This window comes from Bos indicus x Bos taurus, chromosome 7 (genome assembly GCF_003369695.1).
Source record: "Bos indicus x Bos taurus breed Angus x Brahman F1 hybrid chromosome 7, Bos_hybrid_MaternalHap_v2.0, whole genome shotgun sequence".
Lineage (NCBI taxonomy): Eukaryota > Metazoa > Chordata > Mammalia > Artiodactyla > Bovidae > Bos > Bos indicus x Bos taurus.
The window spans coordinates 84,022,945-84,045,250 of record NC_040082.1 but is presented as its reverse complement, the minus strand read 5'-3'; the positions used below and the strand labels follow the sequence as shown (position 1 = coordinate 84,045,250).

Here is a 22,306-nt window from a genome sequence, read left to right as displayed (position 1 = left end):
TCTTTCTTGCAAACTGAGATGGGATTGCAAATGCTCTACTCTCTAAGCACGCTAAAACAGTCCCAAAGTCTAAGCTAGTGTTCTGACACAATTACTAGGCAGAAGCAGCAAATGGACTGAGGACCAAACCACTTAGAAAGAGGCTGTACATCTAAAGTTGGTTTTGCAAACTTGAAAGAAGTACCCACAAAGGTAACCTGTTTCATTCTCTAATTCAAGTTCAGGTTCTGATCATGAGCCAGGACTCCTGTGTTACAGCAGGTAAAATGAGACACTAGCTTCATAAAGACCCAGACAACCCTGGCCATTTTGGTCTGGAGCTACCTGGGCAAATTCCACTTAGGATTTTAGAGAAGTGGAAACTCAGTGAATATTTGGATAATCTGACAATCACCCTGAAAATTAATCCTGAGTTTTGACACTGTTTTTCTGGGGTAGGAGTTTGGGGGAGGTAGAGATACAGCCATTTACATGGTCTAATTTATCAGCTACTTAACAGATTTTTACATGACACTTAATAAATTGCAGTTAAAATGAAATGGAATACACTCTAGATCAAAAAGTATATGCTGCTTTTCCACATTACAGATTATCATGATTTACATATTAATTAGCACATTCTCAATTAGAGCACGTTAAGAAAAATAACTCTAGGGCAGATTGACAAATCAGAATAAAGGGATCCTTTGTTTATACCTATTTCCTCCTCAGTAATAAGTTTGTCCAGCTGGTTAGCATAACAATCAGTTAAAATGAACTTTATCAAGGTAATTTTCATAGATGTAACAAGGTCCCTGATATAGCAAGGAGATCCATAGCAAAGATAAGCTTTTTTTTCACGTAATTTACCCATCATTTCATTTCTGGAGAATCAGGTAATTCTAGAGATCACCTATCAAGACTTCTTTCTCTAATCATATGAGTATATTTCAACAGAATCAAGCTTACGTTTAAATAATTTATTTTAGGGCTACAAAGAAGTCTTTTTTTGGCAAGTAAATTTTAACAATTCTATTACCAACTCACCCTGAAAATTCAATTCCTTTTCTTTTTCTCTATCACTAGTAACAGTCAGTCATCATTTTGCAGATATTAATGCCAAGTCTATTTGGACACAAATATAAAGCATGTCTCAGTCAGGTGGCAATTCCAGGAAAAAGGCAGGAAGCTGTCTTTTTCCTTCTTGCTTCACCTTTTTCTCCTGTTGCTATTCATCCCTTTCAGACCTCTGTGCCCTTCTGTTATCTTTTGCTTCATCTTATAGTCAGAAAGGGATAAGATAAATTTATTATTACTGAGGGGTTATCACCTCTAGAAAATTAATATTTTAGAAAGCATACCTGTTAGAAGCCTAAGAAATAAATCACTGTGAAATTTAAATCTATAAGGCTGACTGAAATTCAGGAAGTAGCCCTGGGATAAGTGCTTTTCTAGGTCACAGTTAGTGTATGGACACTGATGTGCCCTCCATATAAGGCTAACCCTACAGTGAAACTTTCTCCAGGATAGGGAACTGTAAGTTTGCTTTAACTATTTTATGGGGTAAGGTAGGCGGCTGGGTTTTGTGTGTGAGTGTGTGTTTTATGCCTTACTTATTTCCACTGATCTCATCTTACTCTTTGCCAACCTTGCTGGAGTCCTATAAGACACCTTTTTGTTTCTTATTTGTCAAAGACAGAAAAGATAATTCAGCTCAATAAATATTCAAGGGGTCTAGACACTGCTGGCTTGCTAATGACAGGTTCTCGGAGAAAGACCTCCAACTCTAGAGTGACAATGGCCCCAGAAAGACATATCCAATCCTGTCTGGAGATCATGATCAGGGAAGGAAGTAGCTTGTGAAGGTGGAGAAGGGTCCCAGGCTAATAGTATGGTGGTGCAAGGCTCAGGCCCTAAGAAGTATGTGTCTATCCTTCAGAAGTCAACAGTGTTGGGGACGGCTGAAATTGGCACTGGAAAAAGCAGGAAAGACAGTGGGGCAGCCAGGCAGTGGTCACAAAAGGAAGCGCCAAGGATGCCATTCTATGGAGTATGAGCTTTCCTCCTGGGTTAACAGTGGAAAAAATGGCAAGGTCTTGAACTAAATCAATGGCACCTGAGGGAGATGAATTCCAGAGAAGTACAGAAGAGAATGCAGATGAAAAACCACTCTCTGGTCCATACTCCATCCAGGGTAATATAAGAATTCTTACAGTCCCATGAGAGTTGGTGCCTATGATTGTCACTGCAGAGCCCAGTACATGAAGGATGCTAAATAAATGTTTCTTGAATGAGTCAATAAGCACAGTTCCTCTTTCCAACATAATATTCAGGACCATTTTCTAATTGGATGGAGCAACCATACCATTCTTTGTTTCTCTGAAGAAGATATGAGAAGAACATTCAAACCAGGAAGCCCAACATGTTAATATTCTGTATACCTAAAATGAGGACCCTTGCTAACTAAGGGAGTGGAAATGTCTGCCTTACTTATTTGGGGCAAGACAGACTTTTATTAGCTCAGGTCTGTGATTTTAAATGTTAGTCCAGATTATAAAGCAACTGGAGATCTAAAGGATATCTTGAGGAAATTCCTTTGGAATGTTTATCAAAGTACAGATAGAGGCTTTAATATGAGTTACTTTGGGAAACAATTTCCTACACTATTTGGAAGAAGGGACAAAATACAAAGGGGATATCTTTAAATTTGTAGGATTCTCTGGTTCAATGGAAGTATTTTTTCCTGATAAATGTTCTAACGCTGATAAGGAGATCTGTGAGGGACTGCTTTTGCCAGGACCAAGGACAAAGAGCTCTTTGATAGCCCTCAAGAGTTGCTAGGCAATGGCTGAGTGATCGTGATAAACTTCAGCTAAGCAGCTCTAAAGAAATGCTCATGCATTTAATGCATGATGCATTATGCCTGTGGCCTTCACGTGAAATCAGCATTCACTAGGCGTTTGTGATTATGTGAATGCAGTAAATAAATCATTTGGGGTGTTATTATTTCTCCCTCTCAGAGATCTAACCCAAACTCCTGGTCTTGCTTAATTGTTTATATTCCTTATGCCAGTATTGCAATATTTGGGCATCAATGAATGAAGGAAATGATTTCAATTCGATGTCCTGTTCCCAAGCAACCAACTACTAAGTATCTATTACACTGAAGAGTGTGATTTGTTAATAATCACTGGATTTGGTGATTATAGGAGAGAGGAACCAAAGACACTCTGCAACTGAATACTTGGTCATAACACTGTCTCTGCTTTTCTAATCCTCTGGACACCCAAGGCATACAGTAGTGTAGACAAGCAACTCCCCAGCGTATCCACCTCTGCCCGCCCACTGCCTTCCCTGGGAGCTGTCAGCACCTTCCTGCCCCCAGGAGCTGGTACCACCTCATCTTCCTGCTCCCAGCACCAAACGCTGCAGTTGCATACAAGGTGGAGACACTCAGCAAATGGTTGTTAAATCAAAGTTTTCTCTTTGCATACTATTAACATAAATGGTAAAGGTCCATTAAAAAGGATCTGCTATTGGTCACCACGTTGAAAACAATCTTGATAAATAAGTAATGTAAATCAGAGATGTTTGCATTTGCAGTGGCAACACCAGAAATCATGGTCTGCCTTAGTCTGGACCCAGATAAAAGCAAACAGGACAGGATGCTGGGCAGATTGGTAAAGCTGGAAGCCTGGCTTTTTCTGCAGCCTTTCGTTTAGGAAGGTGAGTCCCTCCCTTCACCCTCACTTTAGGGACCCCATGTTCTGCTTTTAAGTTACTGCCTCTCCCAAGCCCAGGTAACAAACAGACATGTAACAAAGCATGTGCTACATTTTCCCACTCCCCTGTCCACTCCCAATACCTTGAAGGGCCAAATAGTGAGTCATTCATTTGCTTACTATGACAATTCAGGCGTCACAGATCAGTACCCGGAGTTGCAGCTCCCTTACTCAACTGGTCAAAGTTGGTGTGTGTAGAGCCACTTAGAAAGGAATCTCTAAGCTTCCTCTAGTCTTCTGCCACTGGCTATGAGGGTTTCTGCAGCAGAAATGCTCCCCTGGACTTCAACTTCTTCAATCATTAGAATAGCAAGGTAGAGCAGAGGCCAGCCCACAGATGGGTAATCGCCACTACAGTTACTGGGGTTACTTTTCAAGTAACAGACAAAGCCACCAAGTAAGGCTGGGCCGGTTGCACACTGCACAAAAGCCTTTGGCTAAAGGGCTAAGTCAGAGCATAAATCTACCTTGTTACTTTCTACTACCAAGAAGCACACTCAGAGGCATTTCAAACCTTTTCTAAATTTATACAAAAGGTACGTTATGGGCTGGCAATGGCTCCATCCTTCTCAGGCACCCTCTAGATTGTCATTCAGTAGGTCTGAAGTGGGACCAAGAATATACAAGTTAAAGGAGCTCCCAGGTGACAATGATCTTAGCCAGGGTTGGGAACCAGGCTGGAGGCTACTTATCCTCCCAGACAGCTGGAAAGAAATCTTGATTAGCTGTAACACTCAGCAAAGAGGTGATCTGGCTGACTGAAGTCAGAGAGGAAAGGAAGGAGAAAAAAACAGTGGCATGTTTCTAGTGTTTTGGGGAAGTACTTTACAAAGCATATCACTCCACTACTCTGGAAATACACATACACATTGACCTAATTATATTTCTGGAATTTCAGGATAATGATTTTGAAAAGTCGTCTCACTTATATATGTGTGTGTGTGTGTGTGTGTGTGTGTGTGTGTGTAACAGAGGTGTGGGAGACAAAGCCCAGGCATTCTTCTCTTTCTCTCTCTCTTTTTTTTTTTTTACTGCAATCTGCCTCTGTTTGATAAAGTAACCTATTGGCTAAACACATCAATAAATTAAAGTTTTAATTAACAGCATATAATAAAAGTGTATGTCTCTTCTTTTGAAAAATGGTACATTTCTTTTGGAAATAGTATCTGGGATGTCAGATGCAATTTTTGGTTAGTATTTATGGCAGTACATATTGAAGACTTATTTTATGACTAGGTGAAATGAGACAATCAATTATAGTACAAATAAATAAGAGTCTCATTTCCTTTAAGAAAAAAAAAAAGACCGTCAAACATCAGAAAAGAGAATGAAGTTACAAGGGTGGTGAATGAGCACCTTGGTGAGACAGCAAGCTGACTTCCTCTGTCTATCACGTTAGAGCCTGACTTCCTGAGTGTAGGTACGTCCATTTCTTCGTAAGGAGGGATAGAGCTCTCCTGACCCTTTTTCTTTAATCTCCACACTCCGAGGCCAGATCCGTCTCTCCTCAGTGTCCTCAGCGGCCGAGCACTGTTGGTGTCTCTACAGATCAAATCTCGATAATTTGCTCAAGGGAAGAGTCCAGGTTCCCAAGTTAGATGTCACTGATTCTTTCGCAAAGGCCTTGCTTTTATGCCACATATTTGCTACCCTCTCTGGCAATTCTCTACATATCACTGAGAGCAAACTCCACAGCAAGGAGAAAGGAGACAGAATCACTTGCTTCCCTGAATTAAGGTTATTTATTTTGCCCCAAACCTGATATCTAAATGAAAAGCAAAGTTTTTTATTTCAAAATGTCCGTATGAGGTACCCATTCAAAGTAAGTTTGTGGTGAAAAATGATAAGTCTACCCAATGTTGACAATGAAATAATACAGAGTCTACTTTTCTTTTAGAAAAACAAGGCAATTCTTGATCCAATTGTAGGGTGTTTTTCAAAACTTCAGGGATTTTCTTTTCCTGTATACACATTTGCTTATACAAGTGTGTTCTGTGAGTGTGGGGGATGACCTCTCTAAACAATGTCTCCCGGCAGCCTTAGATACTTAACATACCAAGAGTCCACACAGAAGACCCAGAGAAGTAAGACACTGGAGCCATGAAGCAAAGAGACGGTGAGCACCAAGTGATAGAACAATGAGGCAGCAAAACTTCCTCCCCTTTGGAGAAGCAGACCAGTCACAGATGGACAGAGGATTACAAGATTATGCCGTGTGACAAAGCCACTGCACTCCCGCAGGAGCTCCACAGGTCTAAGGCCAGATGGGATCATTTGTCTTACCCCATGACCCAGACTATGGAATGCAACTAGCACATTTTCTGGCTGGCTTCAGGCCAAATCATATCTCCTGGTTTTCTCATGTATACAAGAGCATGCTTTTCACAAGCTGGTTCTAAACCATCCAAGCAGGTGGATACTTGATCAATGACTGGTGGGTCCAGGAACATGTCACATTTCCTCTACATTCATAAGACAAAAGTAGCCTTGGTGGCGTATGGCCCAAAACAAATGATGTGACTTCTCTATTAGAAAAGCCCTGAATACGCCAGGGGGGTTAAAACACTATTTGCTTCACTGTGGTCATTGAGAACTTAGTAGTGGTCACTCCATTTGAAAGCTTCAGGAACCCTTGCAAAGTCACAAAATCTGGTTTAATTCCTACGTATTAATAGTTGTAACATGTAGTAACTGAGAACCAAGTAGAAACACGGAAAAGTGGAATTTCATACTGTAGAGTCACAGTTATCTCAGTCTTTGCAAGTCAAGGAGGAACTGGAGGACTATGGAGTCTGTGTTTCAGTGGGTAGCTCCTAGTGACAGAAAATAAAGTCTATTACACAAGCCTTGACCTGTTCCCAACGTAGCTCTCAGACACTAGGAATCAAACACAAGACAGTTTGTCTCCGTTTGTCAGAAGCCTAAGAAGCTCTCAGCAAATTGCAAAGAGCTGAGAGACACCACTCCAGAGGTTACTGATGGCATCCTATGTTCAAAGATCTGAAGACTTAATATTGTTCAGATCAGATCAGATCAGTCGCTCAGTCACATCCAACTCTTTGCAACCCCATGAATCACAGCACGCCAGGCCTCCCTGTCCATCACCGACTCACGTCCATCGAGTCAGTGATGCCATCCAGCCATCTCATCCTCTGTCGTCCCCTTCTCCTCTTGCCCCCAATCCCTCCCAGCTAGCACTATTCCTGCCATGGATATATAGACTCAACCCTCTTTAAATTTCCACCGTTTCTTTGCAGAAATTAACATGCTGATCCAGAAACACAAAGGGAAATTCAAGGAACCCAGGATAGCCAAACAATCTTGAAAAAAACAAAAGTTGAAAGACTCATACTTCCCAATTTTAAAATTTTCTACAAAGTTACAGCAATCAAAACAGTATGCTACTTACATAAGGATAGACATATTTGTCACTGGAATAAAACTGAGAGCCCAGAAATAAATAAGTCACATTTATGGTCAACTGATTTCTGACAAGGTTATCAAGACAATACAGGGGGTGAAAGAATGCTCTTCTCATAAGATAGTGCTGGGACAGCAGGATTTTGACATAAACAGTGGATGAATTTGGACCCTTATGTATACCATATGCAAAAACAAACTCAAAATGTGTTAAAGACTTAAATGTAAAAGCTAAAATTATAAAACTCTAAGAAGAATACAGAGGCATAAATCTGTTATCTAGGACTGGGCAATGATTTCTTAGACACCAAAAGTACAAGCAACAAAAGAAAAAGTAGATAAACTGAACTTTATAAATATAAAACCTTTTTGGTGGCAAAAGACATCATTAAGAAAGTTAAAAATAACTCACAGAGGAAAAATATTTGCAACTTACATATATGAAAAGGACATGGAGCTAGGGGACAAAGAGACATTACAACTCAGTAATAATAAGACAAATAAGCCAAGTTAAAAAATGAGCAAAGTATCTGAAGACATTTCTACAAACAAGATACACAGATGATCAATAAACACACAAAAAGATGCTCAACATCATTACTTATTGAGGGAATGGAAATCAAGAACACAATGAGATAAGATTTCACACCCACCAGGATGGCTGTAATCAAAAAAGATAGATAAATAACAAGTGTGGTGGGGAGTAGAAATCTCATACATTGCTGGTAGGAATGCAAAATGGTGCAGATGCTTTGGAAAACAAGTGTAGTAGTTCTCGAAAAGGTTAAGCTTAGAGTTACCATACAACCCAGCAATTTCACGCCTAAGTATATACCAAAAATATATACATCCACACAAAAATTGTACATGAATAACAGCATTTTTCATAATATTCAATAAGGTGGAAACAATTCCAGTATTTATTAACAGACGAATGGGTAAATAAAATGTGGTCTATCCAAGTAATGGAATATTATTTGGCAGTCAAAAGGAATGAAGTACTGATATACACTCCAATGTGGAAGAACCTTAAAAACATACACTAACAGAAGGAATCCAGATACAAAACATCACATATAGGCAAGTTTACAGAAACAGAAAGTGGTTGCCTAGGGTAGGGCAAAGGGGGTGGGGCCGTGAATTGGGAGTAAATGAAGAATGACTGCTAATAAGTACTAATGGGGTTTTGGGAGAGGGCAATGAAAATTTTCTAAAGTTGATAGTGGTGATAACTGTACAATTCTTTGACTATACTAAAACATTGAATTCTACACTTTAAATAGGTGAATTCTATGATATGAGAGTCTATCTATATTTACCTGTCTATATACCTATCTACCTATCTATAAAGAAGTTGCTAGTTATCTGCACTGATAGTTAGACCTTACCTAAAGACTCAAGAGAACTGCCATTGCATGATTCAACAAGAAGTCATCCCTGGATTATAGATTAATTGTTGTTGTTGTTCAGTCACTAAGTCATATCTGACTCTTAGCGATCCCATGGACTGTAGCCCACCAGGCTCCTCTGTCCATCAGATTTCCCAGGCAAGAATACTGGAGTGGGTTGCCATTTCCTCCTCCAGGGGATCTTCCTGGATCAGGGATTGAACCCATGTCTCCTGCATTGACAGACAGATTCTTTACCACTGAGCTACCAGGGAAGCCCACAGACTAATTAGGCCTAGGAGTAATATTGTGAGGGTAAAAATTTATCACCTTACTGGAGATATTACCATATTTTCTTTTTTTGAAAAACTGACCTGTGAGTGTTTCTCTGAGGTAGCAAGGAACAGCACTAGGCACAAATTGGCATGTTTCTCACTTCAAGTAGTGGCCCGTGGCTCTCACCTGACCATCCGGGGAGGCAGCGGCAGTGACCCGTGGTGGAGTGGCAGCCATCTGCATGGCTGCAGTCACAACGCTCAGCACAGTTCAGCCCATAAGTGCCATCCTACATGGAAGACAGCGGTGAGGGATGGGAATCCTGCAGCGGGCGACCTCAGTCAGCCATTTAACACACAGCACCCTCCCCTCCAAAACACCTCTCAGCAGCATGCATTACAATCACCTCTTCCCATGTCTTCTTGGCTCCTAAAATATTGGCTGCAAGGGGTTAGTGTTTTCAAAACGCTCAAACCTAGGTTTACATCTAGCATACAAATTGTGAAACCAACTATGTCAATATGCTGGTGTGCATATGTGCAAAGATAGGTAAACATGCCAATTAATTAAAAGAATCTTTATCTTATTGTGAGCCATAACTCGTAAAAATATTGTCCTTTTGTTCCTAAAGATTTTTATAAAATAGTTCAGTACTCCTTACAGGGTATTTTTCCCCCCACTGATGTATAATTCACATATGTTACATTAGTTTTAGAGGTAAAACAAAATGATTTGATATTTATATATATTGTGAAATGATTACCACAATAAGTTTAGTTAATATCCGTCCCCACACACAATCCCAGAATTTTTTTTTTCTCCTACAGAACGTTCTATTTGTTAGTGGAAAAAGAAGACTCCGATCCACATAAAGAAGCCCTATATGTGGAATCTTAAAAAAAAAAAAAGTGGTACAAATCAACTTTTTTACAAAACAGAAGTAGAATCACAGACATAGAAAACAAACTTGTGGTTACCAGGGGGTAAGGGGACAGGGGAGGGATAAATTGGGAGATTGGGACTGACAAATACATACTTCTAAATATAAACCCGATAACTAACAAGGACCTACTATTTACCACAGGGAACTCTACTTAGCACTCTGTAATGACCTATATGGCAAAGAATCTAAAAAAAAAAAAAAAAAGAGTGGATATATGTATGTGTATAACTGATTCACTTTGCTATAGACCTGAAATTAACACAATGTTGTAAATTATCTATACTCCAATAACGTTTTTTTAAAAGAAGCCCTAAAATTTAAAAAACAACATAGTTCTAATTAAATTAAGATCATGTCCATAAATTGTCCGTGAGATACACAGAACTATAAGGAGAAATGAATACCTTTTGTCACTTTTTCCTAATTAGCATCCTCTCTCCCATGATGACATCTGGACATCACGAAGCATTCTGATGCAAGCTCCTAGGCAGGGGTGAGCTGTGTGCTGGCACACCCTCCCTTTCATCCCCTCCCAGGCCTTAATGTTTTCACATGCACATCCGCGTTGCTGGTCCAGCGGAGATGAGACTCTTCACGGATGTGATCATTTAGTTTGTGGGAGAGGAATGAAAGCTCCACATTTACAAGCCCTGATCCTTCATGCCAGGTCCTGAGGAACTGAGGGAGGGCACTGCAAACCTCCCACAGCACCAAGCACTAAGCAAAACAGGGGCTGTGAAATTACCAACAGGGAGGCACCCAGCACCAGCATTCAACAGGTGCCTGCACGCTCAGTCACTCAGTTGTGTCCAGCTTTTTGCAACTCATGGACTGTAGCCCGCCAGTTTTCTCTGTCCGTGGGATTTTCCAGGCAAGAATACTGGAGTGGGTTGCCATTTTAGTAGGTGTTAAATGGCATATTCATTTGTCTAGTGATTATTAAGGTAAAACATTTTTTTAAATTAAGTTCTACTAATGTTTGCCCAGGCATATAGGATTTAGTTTTGCCATAATATGAGCCACTAAAACCAATTTCCAGCCTTGGCTGATTTACTAATGCATCTAATAACATACCAAAAAAACAGACAAGATGGTGTAGATTTGCTTTGTCTACACTTAGACTTGTATAAGTGAAAAGTGATCTTTAAGCCCATCTCAGAGCACTGATAATCTGCTCACTGGCAGATAACAGGAGGCAAAACTAACAAAACTGTGTCCTAGGGGTTTGGAGGGCATGGAGTAGCACCCCAGGCTCTTTAGCTGGGAAATGGGTTGGACTTAATGAGGAGGAAGCCCAGGGAGAAAAGCGCTCTGTGGAAGGGCCCCCTGGAGCTGTCCAGTTCAGGGGGCCATGGTGTCACTTCATCATCACGTGATCCCCAGGAGGCACAGCATACACACCACTGAGAGAATGCTTAATGGCTTGGGAGAAAATAACTGCCTAGGGAGAGAAAGCTACGGAATAGAGGGAAGGAAACTGGCCACACTGGCCCCGTACTTTAGAGGGAGAGAGTGAAATGGGCCGTCACTACAGAATGCACTGTCCATTGCCCACTCTTGTTGGCCTGCAGCAGACTCAGTATGGGGTTGGGGGCGTATTTCCAAAGTAGGTGAAGGGGAGGGAGTCGGCACTGAACCATGGAAATCTATGGAGATCTGGGTGACTCCAGAGATATTTGTGCTAAAAGACGGCTGTTTCCAAACCTTTCACCACCTCATTGAACCCTTCTGTGACACCATCACCACCCTCCTTTCAATGCCCTGCCACTTTCCACCCCAAAGGCTGGGGGATTTCCATTATAATGGAAACACAATGTTTGGAGAGTTGACAGGCATACACTGGATGTTTGACAAATACTGATGACTGGTTGCCATGAAGAGATGGGTATATTAGAACAGAGAAAACAGAGGGGAGAGGTGGGAGGAACTAGGAGAGAGAGGATAAAAAGGATTCTCACAAAGCTGCCTAACCAATTTCTGCATCTTTCCCTCTTCTCACCCTGTATCCACTCTGAGTTCAAACATCTCAATTCTTCTACAGTGACTCTAGTTTGGTTCACAATAAAGGACTTTAAATCATGAAGTCTGCAGAAAATAAGCTAACCCTCTGCCATCGGATTCTCCCGGCCCTCCCAGCGGAGTCATACCTGGCAGGGAAATTCACATTTCTCCCCACGCCATCCAGGTGCACAGGTGCAGGTCCCGTCCAGGGTGTTGCAGGCTCCGCCGTTGAGACACTGGCATGTTAAGTTGCAGCCAAAGCCCCAGGTGCCACTGGGGCAGCTGATGGAGCAGTCCACCCCGTGCCAGCCTGCCGTGACAAGAGTGCCAGGGCACGTGAACAAACAAAGGCAGCACGGAGCTGGCCAGCCTCTCCCAGCCACACTTCCCTTTAGAAACACCTTGGAGGTGGGCAGCAGGGCCCCTGCCCTAGCGCAGGGAGCATGGCTCTGCCGCGTAAAGCCTTTCTCAGAACTGAACCAGAGCACCAACACGGCTGTCAAGAGAGAAGCACCATTGGGCTACTGGGGGAAGAGAGATCAAGTTGGGGGTACCTCACTGTCTAACATGCGGTCATGCACACTGTGGGGTGCAGAGTTTTGTGCAGGTCAGGAAATAAAATATTTATATGGGAAGGAAAAGGAAAGTGCGTTTGAAAGAACATCCCCATCTTTAAAGCAGGACCCCATGAACCATGAACAGTGAGTGTCCACAACGCTGGCTGCTGCAGAAACTATGGATAAAGATGCTCTGGCCCCCATGTACAATCAGGTGCTTGACTGCATCTCTTGTCAGGACTCCAGGCCAATGGATTTAGGGGCACCGACACAGTTCTGCTTGCTTACTCTTCCCCAAATCACAGAGACTCATAGATTTTGGAGCTGGCAGCAACTTCAGAGATCATCTCACAGAAGCCTCTCCCCTTGACTCTGGAAAGCAGGAGAGCCCTTCCTGGGTAAGGGTCTTTGCTGAGTTCAGTCACTGTATTTTGGCAAAGCTGGAGCTGGAATCCTGGTTAAGGTTTCTTTCCTGTGTCTTTAGGAGCTAACAGGACCGGGATCAGATAACAGACTCATTCACCCACTCACCTGCATTGCAAGTACAAGATCCATCCACAGGAGAGCAGACAGCATCATTTTTACAGCTGCAGAGCGAGGAACAGTTTATCCCATAGGTCCCCAGAGGGCATGGGATGGAGCAGTCAATTCCCTAGACAAGCGCAAATAGGAAAATGCGTGTGGTTTGACCACCTGAAATAGGGCCAACACAAATACACAAAAATATATCTTGGCTGTGCTGATTATACTCTCTCTCTCATTTTAACACACTGTATTTTTTTAAAGAGTTTTATAACTATTCAGATGTACAAACTGTACAGATTCAAGGGCAGTGCCACCTGGCCTATATTTAGGATACAAGTATTGAATATGACCCCAAAACCCTGCTGCCTTCATTACTTTCCCTAGGTAGCAAACACAAAATCCTCTGTCCTTGCTCATACAAGTAGATATAGAACAACAAACTGCAGCTGTAAAATTATTGTCTATAAATAAACATAAATATGAACTATACATTAAATTGCAATGATTCCTAGACTGCTTTATATAATATGTAATATGATCAGTAGGTAAGGCAAAGAAACAGAACACATTTAGCCTGCAGCATGATTCAATTTATTATCTGACAGGGAGCATTAAACACAGAAGTTGGTCACCGAAGGTGACTGGAGGTCACCTCCTTTAAAAGCAGAAGAGACAAAGAGACTCTTAAGGCTAATTCAAGGGCTCAACCAAAGCACTGTGACCCAGCTTAGAAAACCCTGTAAAGATCTCAGCTCTGAGACTTTGTGACCCACTTGTTCTATATTATATGCTCTGGAATAGTCATCAACATTCTTCACAATTTAATGTTCTCTTTAAAATGGGAGAAAATAATTCAACAGCAGCCCATTTTCCTTTAAAACAAAAATTACTAATCTGTGGCTAAGAAATCCTGAAAACTAGCAAAATTCTGCTCTATGAGCTTATAGGCATATTTGAAAGGTCTGGATTCTCAAAGGGACTGAAAAATTTACATACTACTAATCCTTGGCTGTTAATACATAATAAATGCTAACTATGCCTTCAAATTGCATGGAATTAAAACATAAACTGTGGACAATAAAACATATCCTATTTGGAAAAGTAATTTCTTTGCTGCCTATAAATTATCTACATGATGAGATAATTACATAGTTACATAAGGAATAATTACATCTTACTTCATGATACATATTAATTAAATTATTAAATATTAATGCCACTTTAGAGTTTCACCAGCTTGCCCAGGCATCATTCTCAAGTAATTACTTATACCTCTTATTATTTTTTTTCTCTTTATTTTCTTCCTTGTTAATGATGCAATTGGTTTTTAGCACATTCACTGGACTTCAGAGAAAGGTCATATAAATCATGGTATCGATGTGCTCCAAGCTGCACCCCTCCTCTCCTCCTTCTCTGGAAGTAGCCCAAGCCACTCACTTTGAATCCTGGGGCACAGATGCACTTTCCTGTCACGCTGTCACAGTCAGCCCCATTCTGGCAGCTGCAGATCTGTTGGCAAGCTTCCCCATAGAATCCAGGAGAACACGTCTCATTACAGTAGAGTCCCGACCAGCCTGGCTTGCAGGCACACTCTCCAGACATGGGGTGACAGCTGAGGGATGTGGATGAAAAGAGCAAGTCACTCATGGGTAAACATGACACCCAAGGCTTGTACAAATGTTGCTCTAGCCATGATCACGAAATGTGTTGGTAATTCCATACATAACAATTTAAACTTCATTCTCAGGCTTGATATGGTTTAATTAATCGGCTGAAACCTGACTGGTACCACAAATGTTGCATGAAATCAGCATCATGCTCTAGCAGGATGACTCTTGTAACTGTGTCCCTTTGTCTGAAACTCATTTTAATTTTTGTCAAGTGAAAGCACTAATACAATAAGAGGTCAACTAGATAAGACGATCTGAAGAACTCCATCCAACGAACACCACCAAGTCAGTTAGCAAGGGTCATGTCCAAGGAACCCCAGAAGCAGTGACTTTCCAGCCTAGCCTACTTCTCTCAGGTCCCCATACCTGGTGGCGGAGCAGCTGTCTCTACCTGAAACGGCAGCCACATTGATGGGCCAGGCAGCCAGCTGTCATTCCACAGCAAATGGACACATCAGCTGCGCTGAGGCACGGGTTAACGAGGCTCACACAATAGGGTGCTCTGTATGGCTCAAAACACATGTGCTTCTCGCCAAAGGAAAATCTGAACAATCAAACCAGCTCTGCTCACAACTGGAAGACTGTTGAAGATGGTCTTCCTCCCCTAATGGAGATAAAACCCTCCCCTTAACTTGGGCCGTAATAAAACCCACTGTCTCATCTAGACATCTGCTAAATGACCTCTCACCAGAGGACTGTTCACAGATTTTCTGCAAAGAACCATGACCTGGAAGGGATAAGGACTGAGGCTGTAAATTCCAGCTCTCCCACAGCCTGGCCAACCACAGTGAAAGCACATAACCTCCCTGGGCCTGACATCCTAATCTGTCAAATGAGGGTCTCGCCACACCTTATCTCATTTCCTATCTTTTTCTTAAAGAAATTGGCTGTGGGTTAGATAGCTTGCTACTCATTTTCAGAAATTTATTTAAATATGCTTTTGGACCCCTGTTGCCACCAAGTGCCCATAAACAAAGGCTTAGGCTTCCATCACAAGCATGACTCGGGAAACATGGAATGAAGGAATATCCAAGCACAACCCTATATATAAGATGGTTTCTTGGGTACAGAAGATTTGGATTCCAAAAACAAGGTCTGAATCTCAAATCTTCTTAGAATTGCTGAGATGTATCTATCTGGTATTTATCATTGGGCAAAACACCCAACATCTCCATGGCTTCTCAAACTTAACCCATTAAACATGGAGCCCTGGCTCTCCCCTTTCTTCATTCCTCACTCAGTGTTTCCTCTCCATTGAAAGTGAAAGTGAAGTCACTCAGTCGTGTCCGACTCTTTGCAACCCCATGGACAGTAGCCTACCAGGCTCCGGGTCCGTGGGATTTTCCAGGCAAGAATACTGGAGTGGGCTGCCATTTCCTTCTCCAGGGGACCTTCCCAACCCAGGGATCAAACCCGGGTCTCCTGCATTGCAGACAGACACTTTACCATCTGAGCCACTAGGGAAGCCCTCTTTCCACAAAAGCAATGGAACCAACCAGCCACTCAGTAGTTTAAGTTAAAAACCTCAGTTATTCTTAATAACTCTCTCTCTCACCTCCTATATTGCCTTCATCACTAGGACCTAACCATTCTAACTCCACAATATATCTTGACTCTATCCATATCTCTCCATCTTCAGAGTCACCATCCTACTCCAAGGCAAGGGCATCTGTCTGCTCCACTCCTGAAGAGCTTTTCAATCTTCCTCCCTGTGTTCACTCATGAATCATCAACTAAAAAACAGATCATATGGTATCACCTTCCTTAAAATTCTTCAAAGGCTCCCTTAGAAGCCTACACTCAGAGTAAAATGCATACTGTTTAATATAGCTAGAGTGAAAATTATTTACTGTCTAAACCAAGGCATTTTTAAGAATGAAGAGAAAGTTACTAATAATTACATTGGGACAACAGACCTAAACCAAACAGTTCTGAGACATATATCTGAGACATCGGATAAATGATGACCTTAGGAGCTGGTGATGGACAGGGAAGCCTGGCGTGCTGCAGTGCATGAGGTTGCAATGAGTTGGACATGACTGAGCAACTGAATTGAACTGAAACCCAGCCCACAGGCCTTCATCAACTGGTCACTGCTTACTTTTCAATCTTTTCTTTCATCATTATTCTCTTTCTTTATTACTATGTTCAACTGCAATAGATTTCTTTTATTTTGTAAAAGCATTGAACTTTTTCAAAGTTAAGGGCTTCACATGGGCTATTTCATGTGCCAGGAATGCCATCTCCCAACTCCTGGCCTCCATCTCTCAATCTTATCCTTCCAGGCCCAGTTTAAATCTCTCTTCCTTAGATAGGCCTTCCCCGACCAAGCACATTTCAGTTAGGAATCTCCTGTTATTCTCTTTCATTGCCCTCTGCTCATCTCACTTGTCAACTGTAATCTTATGCTTGTTCTTACAGTCCTTCCCTTGTCTCCCTTCCCCTCTAGGCTTCGAGCTCCAGAAGAATGAGAATTGTGTTTCGTTATCATACAGTAGGCCCATGGTAAACACAGATTGAGTGAACAGGTGAAAACATCAGAGTTGATTGTGTGTGTCGGCGGGGTGGGGGGCAGGGCGCAGAATCTGCCTCCCCTGATCTCTCCAAATCATCCAGCCTTGTTAAAATATAGTCTGTATGTCTGTATACAAAGGCCAGATGTCCCCTAAAATTAGTTTTTAAAATCTCAACTTTATAGCTTAAAAGGAATCACCATTAATTGCAGGGAACAGTCATTTAAGTGACATTTATGATGACACTGCAAGCGGATGTACAGACCAGCGCTGAATGTATGCTAACACCATGCTAAGCAATCCCTGTGGATGATTTCATTTAATGCTCACAACGTTAGGTATGACTCTATTTTTTAAATGAGGGAACAGAGACCTGGAAAGAGGTACTAATTATTCCAAGTCTCGCGCAGGTAATGGCAGAATCAAACTTGAACCCCGATTTCTTTCTTTGTCTCCACACCAAAGGAAAAGGAAATTTGATAGCAGTCTGATAGGAGGGCTAGATATGAAAAGGAATTGTTAAAACTTAGGATTTTGCACAGATAAAAGGATTATTATTAGGACCAATAGAAGCCTAAATTGTGCAAAAAGCAGGGACAAATTTAATTTATTTTAGCAAGGCCCTACATATTACAAAAAAGAAATATTCCAAATGGTGAACTGGTTAAAGTAGCTTACCTTAAGATAGATACTGTTTTTAAAAAGGACATATTTTGGTAGGAAATGTTACTCAATAATAAAAGTCCAAAAACAACATACATGGTATAGATATAAATGTTAAACAGAATAGACAATTCAGGGATAGGGAATTGACCTAAGCTAGAGGCAGACAGAGAAATTGATATTCAATGCCCCCCGGTGAGTATTAGTGCAGCACACTGGTTCTCAGATTGATTGACACCAAAATTAGTATTCTGCAATTTGTAATTACATGTAGGAAACTAGAGCACTTTGGAGGCATTTGATGGGCTCTCATGCAGGCAGCTTAATTGGTAATGAGATTTACGTGTCGTTGTTAGAGGAGCAGAGTGGAGGTGGAAGGGCAATATCCTCCTACCTGATTTCTTTCTAAACAACAGATTGCTTTGTGTAATATGGAAATTGGATTATACACAGATAGGAATACCTACCATTTTATACATTTATATATATAACTAGATTAAAACATTCTAGTAAAGTTTTCAACTTAACAGTTCAATTATTACAGGTATCCAATATAATGTTGGCAAAAATAGAAAGAGTCACTGAACTTCCTTGTATTCATTTCCTTAGATATTATTAATGCTCAAATATATGACAATTAGGTGGCATTTGCAAGTATGCACATCCTGATTGCCCACAGCTATTAAATGTCCTTATTAACAAGAGCTAATATACATATCTCATGTGGAATCTCAGTGAATCTTAAACTTTGTTTTCCTATTCAAAATTATTTCCACTACAAAAGTCAGTTTTAAGAATTCCTGGTCACAGAGAATGCCCTTAGGCTCTATAATAGTACTGTAATTCAAAATACTAACATCACTTATAAATATATTTAAATTCATTTCAACCTTATGATAGCTTGAAAAATAAAAATGGTTACAGATGCATTGTAACTCCACCCCCTAAGAGGTAGAGTATAAGGAAGCTGGACTTGGTTATGATGCCTTCTCTGTCTGGAGAGACATTAGCAAATGTGGTATAACCAAAGGTTTGAAAAGCATTTGCATGTTGGAGCTTGCCCTGTCTCTTACAGTTGTTGAGAAGCCAGTTACCATGTACAGAAGCTCAGGCTAATGTGCTAGATTACTGGGGACATATGGCTCAGTCACTCCCATCACTCAGCCAAATGCTAGACATGTGAGCAACACAGGAATTCCAGCCTCTAGTTGATCTGCCAACTGAATACACACAGACCACCAGAAGAACCACCAAGCTGAGCCCAACCCAAGGAGTCAAGCAAGAAATCATCAGCTAATAAATAAATGTTGTTTTAAATCCCTAAGTTTGGGATAGGCTTGTTTGTTGTTGATGTTTTATACAGCAAAACTAACTGATACAAACCCTTACTCAAATATATGGCTTCCATATATGTCAATATGTGAACATTCATAGAACTCAAAATTTACCTAAAGATACTATAAATTAATAGTTCTCATTTCATTAGTTATCTCATTAATTATAACAAAGGATTTTAGGATAGACATCATGTATTATGCAATAGCAAGCTACACTCTTGTCTGACTAAATGGTAGACTAAACTTTGAATTAATACAAAGATACTATGCCTTTTGGTTCAAAGGAACTTTGTGTTTTCAGGAATTTTACATAGAAGTCCTAGATTTAAGAGTAGAAGGGTGGCTCCAACTATGAATTCAAGAAGACAAGAGTCATATAATCAATTGTCAATTGGTTTTAATAGGAATTTGTACAAGTTAATCTTTTAAAATAGCTTTTATTATTTAGGGAAGCACTTCATAGGCTAACGGTCTTTGATCTTCTGATTATCTGTTATATTATTAGACAGATTTTAGTGTTATTTTGATCTATGTACCTAACAAATAAGTTCATTTACTTCTTTGTTAAAGCATATGTGTTTAGGTACACATGACCTATGTCAAAATTATACAGTATTGACATCAATCAAATAACTGTCAACTTGTACCCTGCATCTACTATTATGATAACTAATTTCCGCAAAATCAACATTTCCTCTGCTTCTCCAATTCTTCTCAAAGCAGAGATCCTTTGTATAGGTTTATTAATCTATTTGATTTCAGACTGTATCTACATTCAATGAAAGAGCACACTGGCATTAAAAAATCCTTAGCTATTTCTAATGAGAATTACCTTTCGTTGGGACAAACCTTACATTGCAGGAAAGGCAGCCAAAATTCAATGCTGGAGAGTTGAAAAACAACCAAAATCCTGTAGAGACTATTCATTTTTACTCTCCCAAATGTTTATTTAACCTGTCCTGTAAAGATGGTGATATTTCCCAATGAAGAAGGCCAGAAATTGACTAAAGAAGCTTGCTAACTGCTGGAGACACATTAAGAATGCACTTCTTTAATATGCCCACTAAAATGTATTTCAGTGCATGTACACACTGCAAAGTCTTTTTTTTTTTTTTTTTGCTCCCAACAATGGTTTAAAGAAGAGACCAACCACAGCCTTCTATTTACTTTTAACTTTAGTGCATTTGAGATTTAATGTGACCACAAGTTATCTTTCAGAAGCATAAATGAAGTAACAGTTGTGCTGAATGCAAATAAAAGTAATCCTGGTATCATCCGAACTGCTATATAATGTACCACATTATAGTCAAACTCAACTTTTCCAGCAGTATGTAAGCGAGGCCCAGAATTCTAAGTGATGTGTATCTGGTCCTTGGGGGAGGCAGAGGAAGAAATGGTTGGAAAGACATTTTCAGGGGCAGACAAAGTACAGTAAAGTGGGTGGGATTTTGGTTTCCTGTTCTTAAGTTCTTCAAGAGATTTTTGCGCCTTTAAAAGACCCCTGTGAGTTCTGTGTTCAAGTAATCAGTTCTGAACACACATCTCACATGTGACAACCACAAGTGAAGCACTTTCTCAAAACTTCCACACTTCCTGCCTATACAGACTTTGAGTAAAGAGGCCGCCATGAGAATCATTCTGTGATGGTTATACATACCCAACTGGGCTTAACCTATGTCTCTCATTGCGTCTTGGCTGCTAAGGGAATGTCACAGAATCCCTCTCTTAGGGAAACATTGTACTAACCTCAGCAAGTTTAATTTTTTCCAGTGGTCATTAACAGAGAATAGGATTTCATATGCACAGCCATAACAACTTCAGCACTTTTGACTTGGACCACTGGGTATAAAAGTCTTCCATATACTGAGTGGTTCCTGCCCAGGATGATCCAGAGGCAGGAAGCATCTCAGGATGGGAATATCTCTGCCGATCTCTCCTTCTAAATAGTGGATAGTGTGTGTTAGTCACTCAGTCGTGTCCGACTGTTTGTGACCCCATGGACTGTAGCCTGATAGGCTGCTCTGTCCATGAAATTCTCCAGGCAAGAATATTGGAGTGGGTTGCCATTTCCTCCTCCAGGAGATCATCCTAACCCAAGGATCGAACCTGAGTCTCTTGCATTGCAGGTGGATTCTTTACCATCTGAATCATCAGGGATCCTGTAGTGAAAACTTTAACAGAACACATCACTCCAGGGGCAGCTGACCCTCACCTGAGAGTGTTGTCCACATGGCAGGGACACCGCTTGTCACATCTGATGCCATAGAGTCCTTCTGGACACAGGCGTGCTTCACAGCGGTCACCAGAAAAACCTGCTTCGCAGAGGCAGGAGCCACTCACATGGTAACACTTTCCTCCATTGACACACTGGCAGGTCTCCGCACAGTGAACTCCGTAGGTGCCAACGGGACACTCATCCTGGCACCTGTCATGCAGGAGATGGGAGTGTAAGATTAGTCAGTGCCTTGTGAAAATAAACACATTTTGTTGTATAACACACTTAGATCCTTTTTGGATTTCATATTTACTTAGTGATTGTCCCATCACAGATATGAAAAGCATTAAGAAAAATTATAATGGTAACAGTCATATAACCTGTTTAAAGAAATAGTAAAATCAAAAACAAAATATGAATTTGGGATGGGAAGCATGTTTTATACCTAGTCCTTGCTAAAGGTATACATAGCCCTTTAGTAGATACCAGGAAAGAGAGAAAATGAATTGCCCAAGTGTGAGCCCCAGCCCATTATTAGAGAATTAAAACATATGCTCTCTCTCAAAAAATGAAATAATGCCATTTGCAGCAAACATGGATGGACCTGGATATTATCATGTTGAGTAAAGTAAGTCAGAGAAAGACAAACATCATATAATACCACCTACATATGGAATCTAAACAAATGACATAAATGAATTTATTTACAAAACAGGAACTGACTCATACACACAAAAAACAAACTTATGGTTACCAAAGTGGGTCGTGGGTAGAGGGAGATAAATTAGGAGTTTGGTGTTAACAGATACACACTACTATAGTCAATATATGTAAACAACAGGACCTACTATATACAGCATGGGGAACTATACTCAGTATCTTTTAATAACCTAAAATGGAAAAGAATCTGAAAAAGAATATGTATGTATAACTGCATCACTTTGTTGTTCACTTGAAACTAACACAACATTGTAAATTAACTATTCTTAAATAAAATACATGCTTTCCCCATTTCAAAGTGAAAACTTTGGAGCAAA

The 22,306-nt window shown here is 40.6% G+C and overlaps 1 protein-coding gene across 2 annotated transcripts in view; it reads right to left on the bottom strand.

The window, feature by feature from the left end:
* Positions 1-22,306, bottom strand: part of MEGF10 (multiple EGF like domains 10) — a 178,648-nt gene that overhangs the window by 27,617 nt on the left and 128,725 nt on the right. For both annotated transcript variants that reach the window (XM_027547016.1, XM_027547017.1), the window contains exons 9-13: positions 21,267-21,479; positions 14,309-14,483; positions 12,878-12,998; positions 11,936-12,099; positions 9,032-9,134 (exon numbers count right to left, since the gene is read on the bottom strand). In XM_027547016.1, the coding sequence (XP_027402817.1) occupies positions 9,032-9,134; positions 11,936-12,099; positions 12,878-12,998; positions 14,309-14,483; positions 21,267-21,479 (776 nt within the window). The remainder of the gene's footprint in view (positions 1-9,031; positions 9,135-11,935; positions 12,100-12,877; positions 12,999-14,308; positions 14,484-21,266; positions 21,480-22,306) is intronic.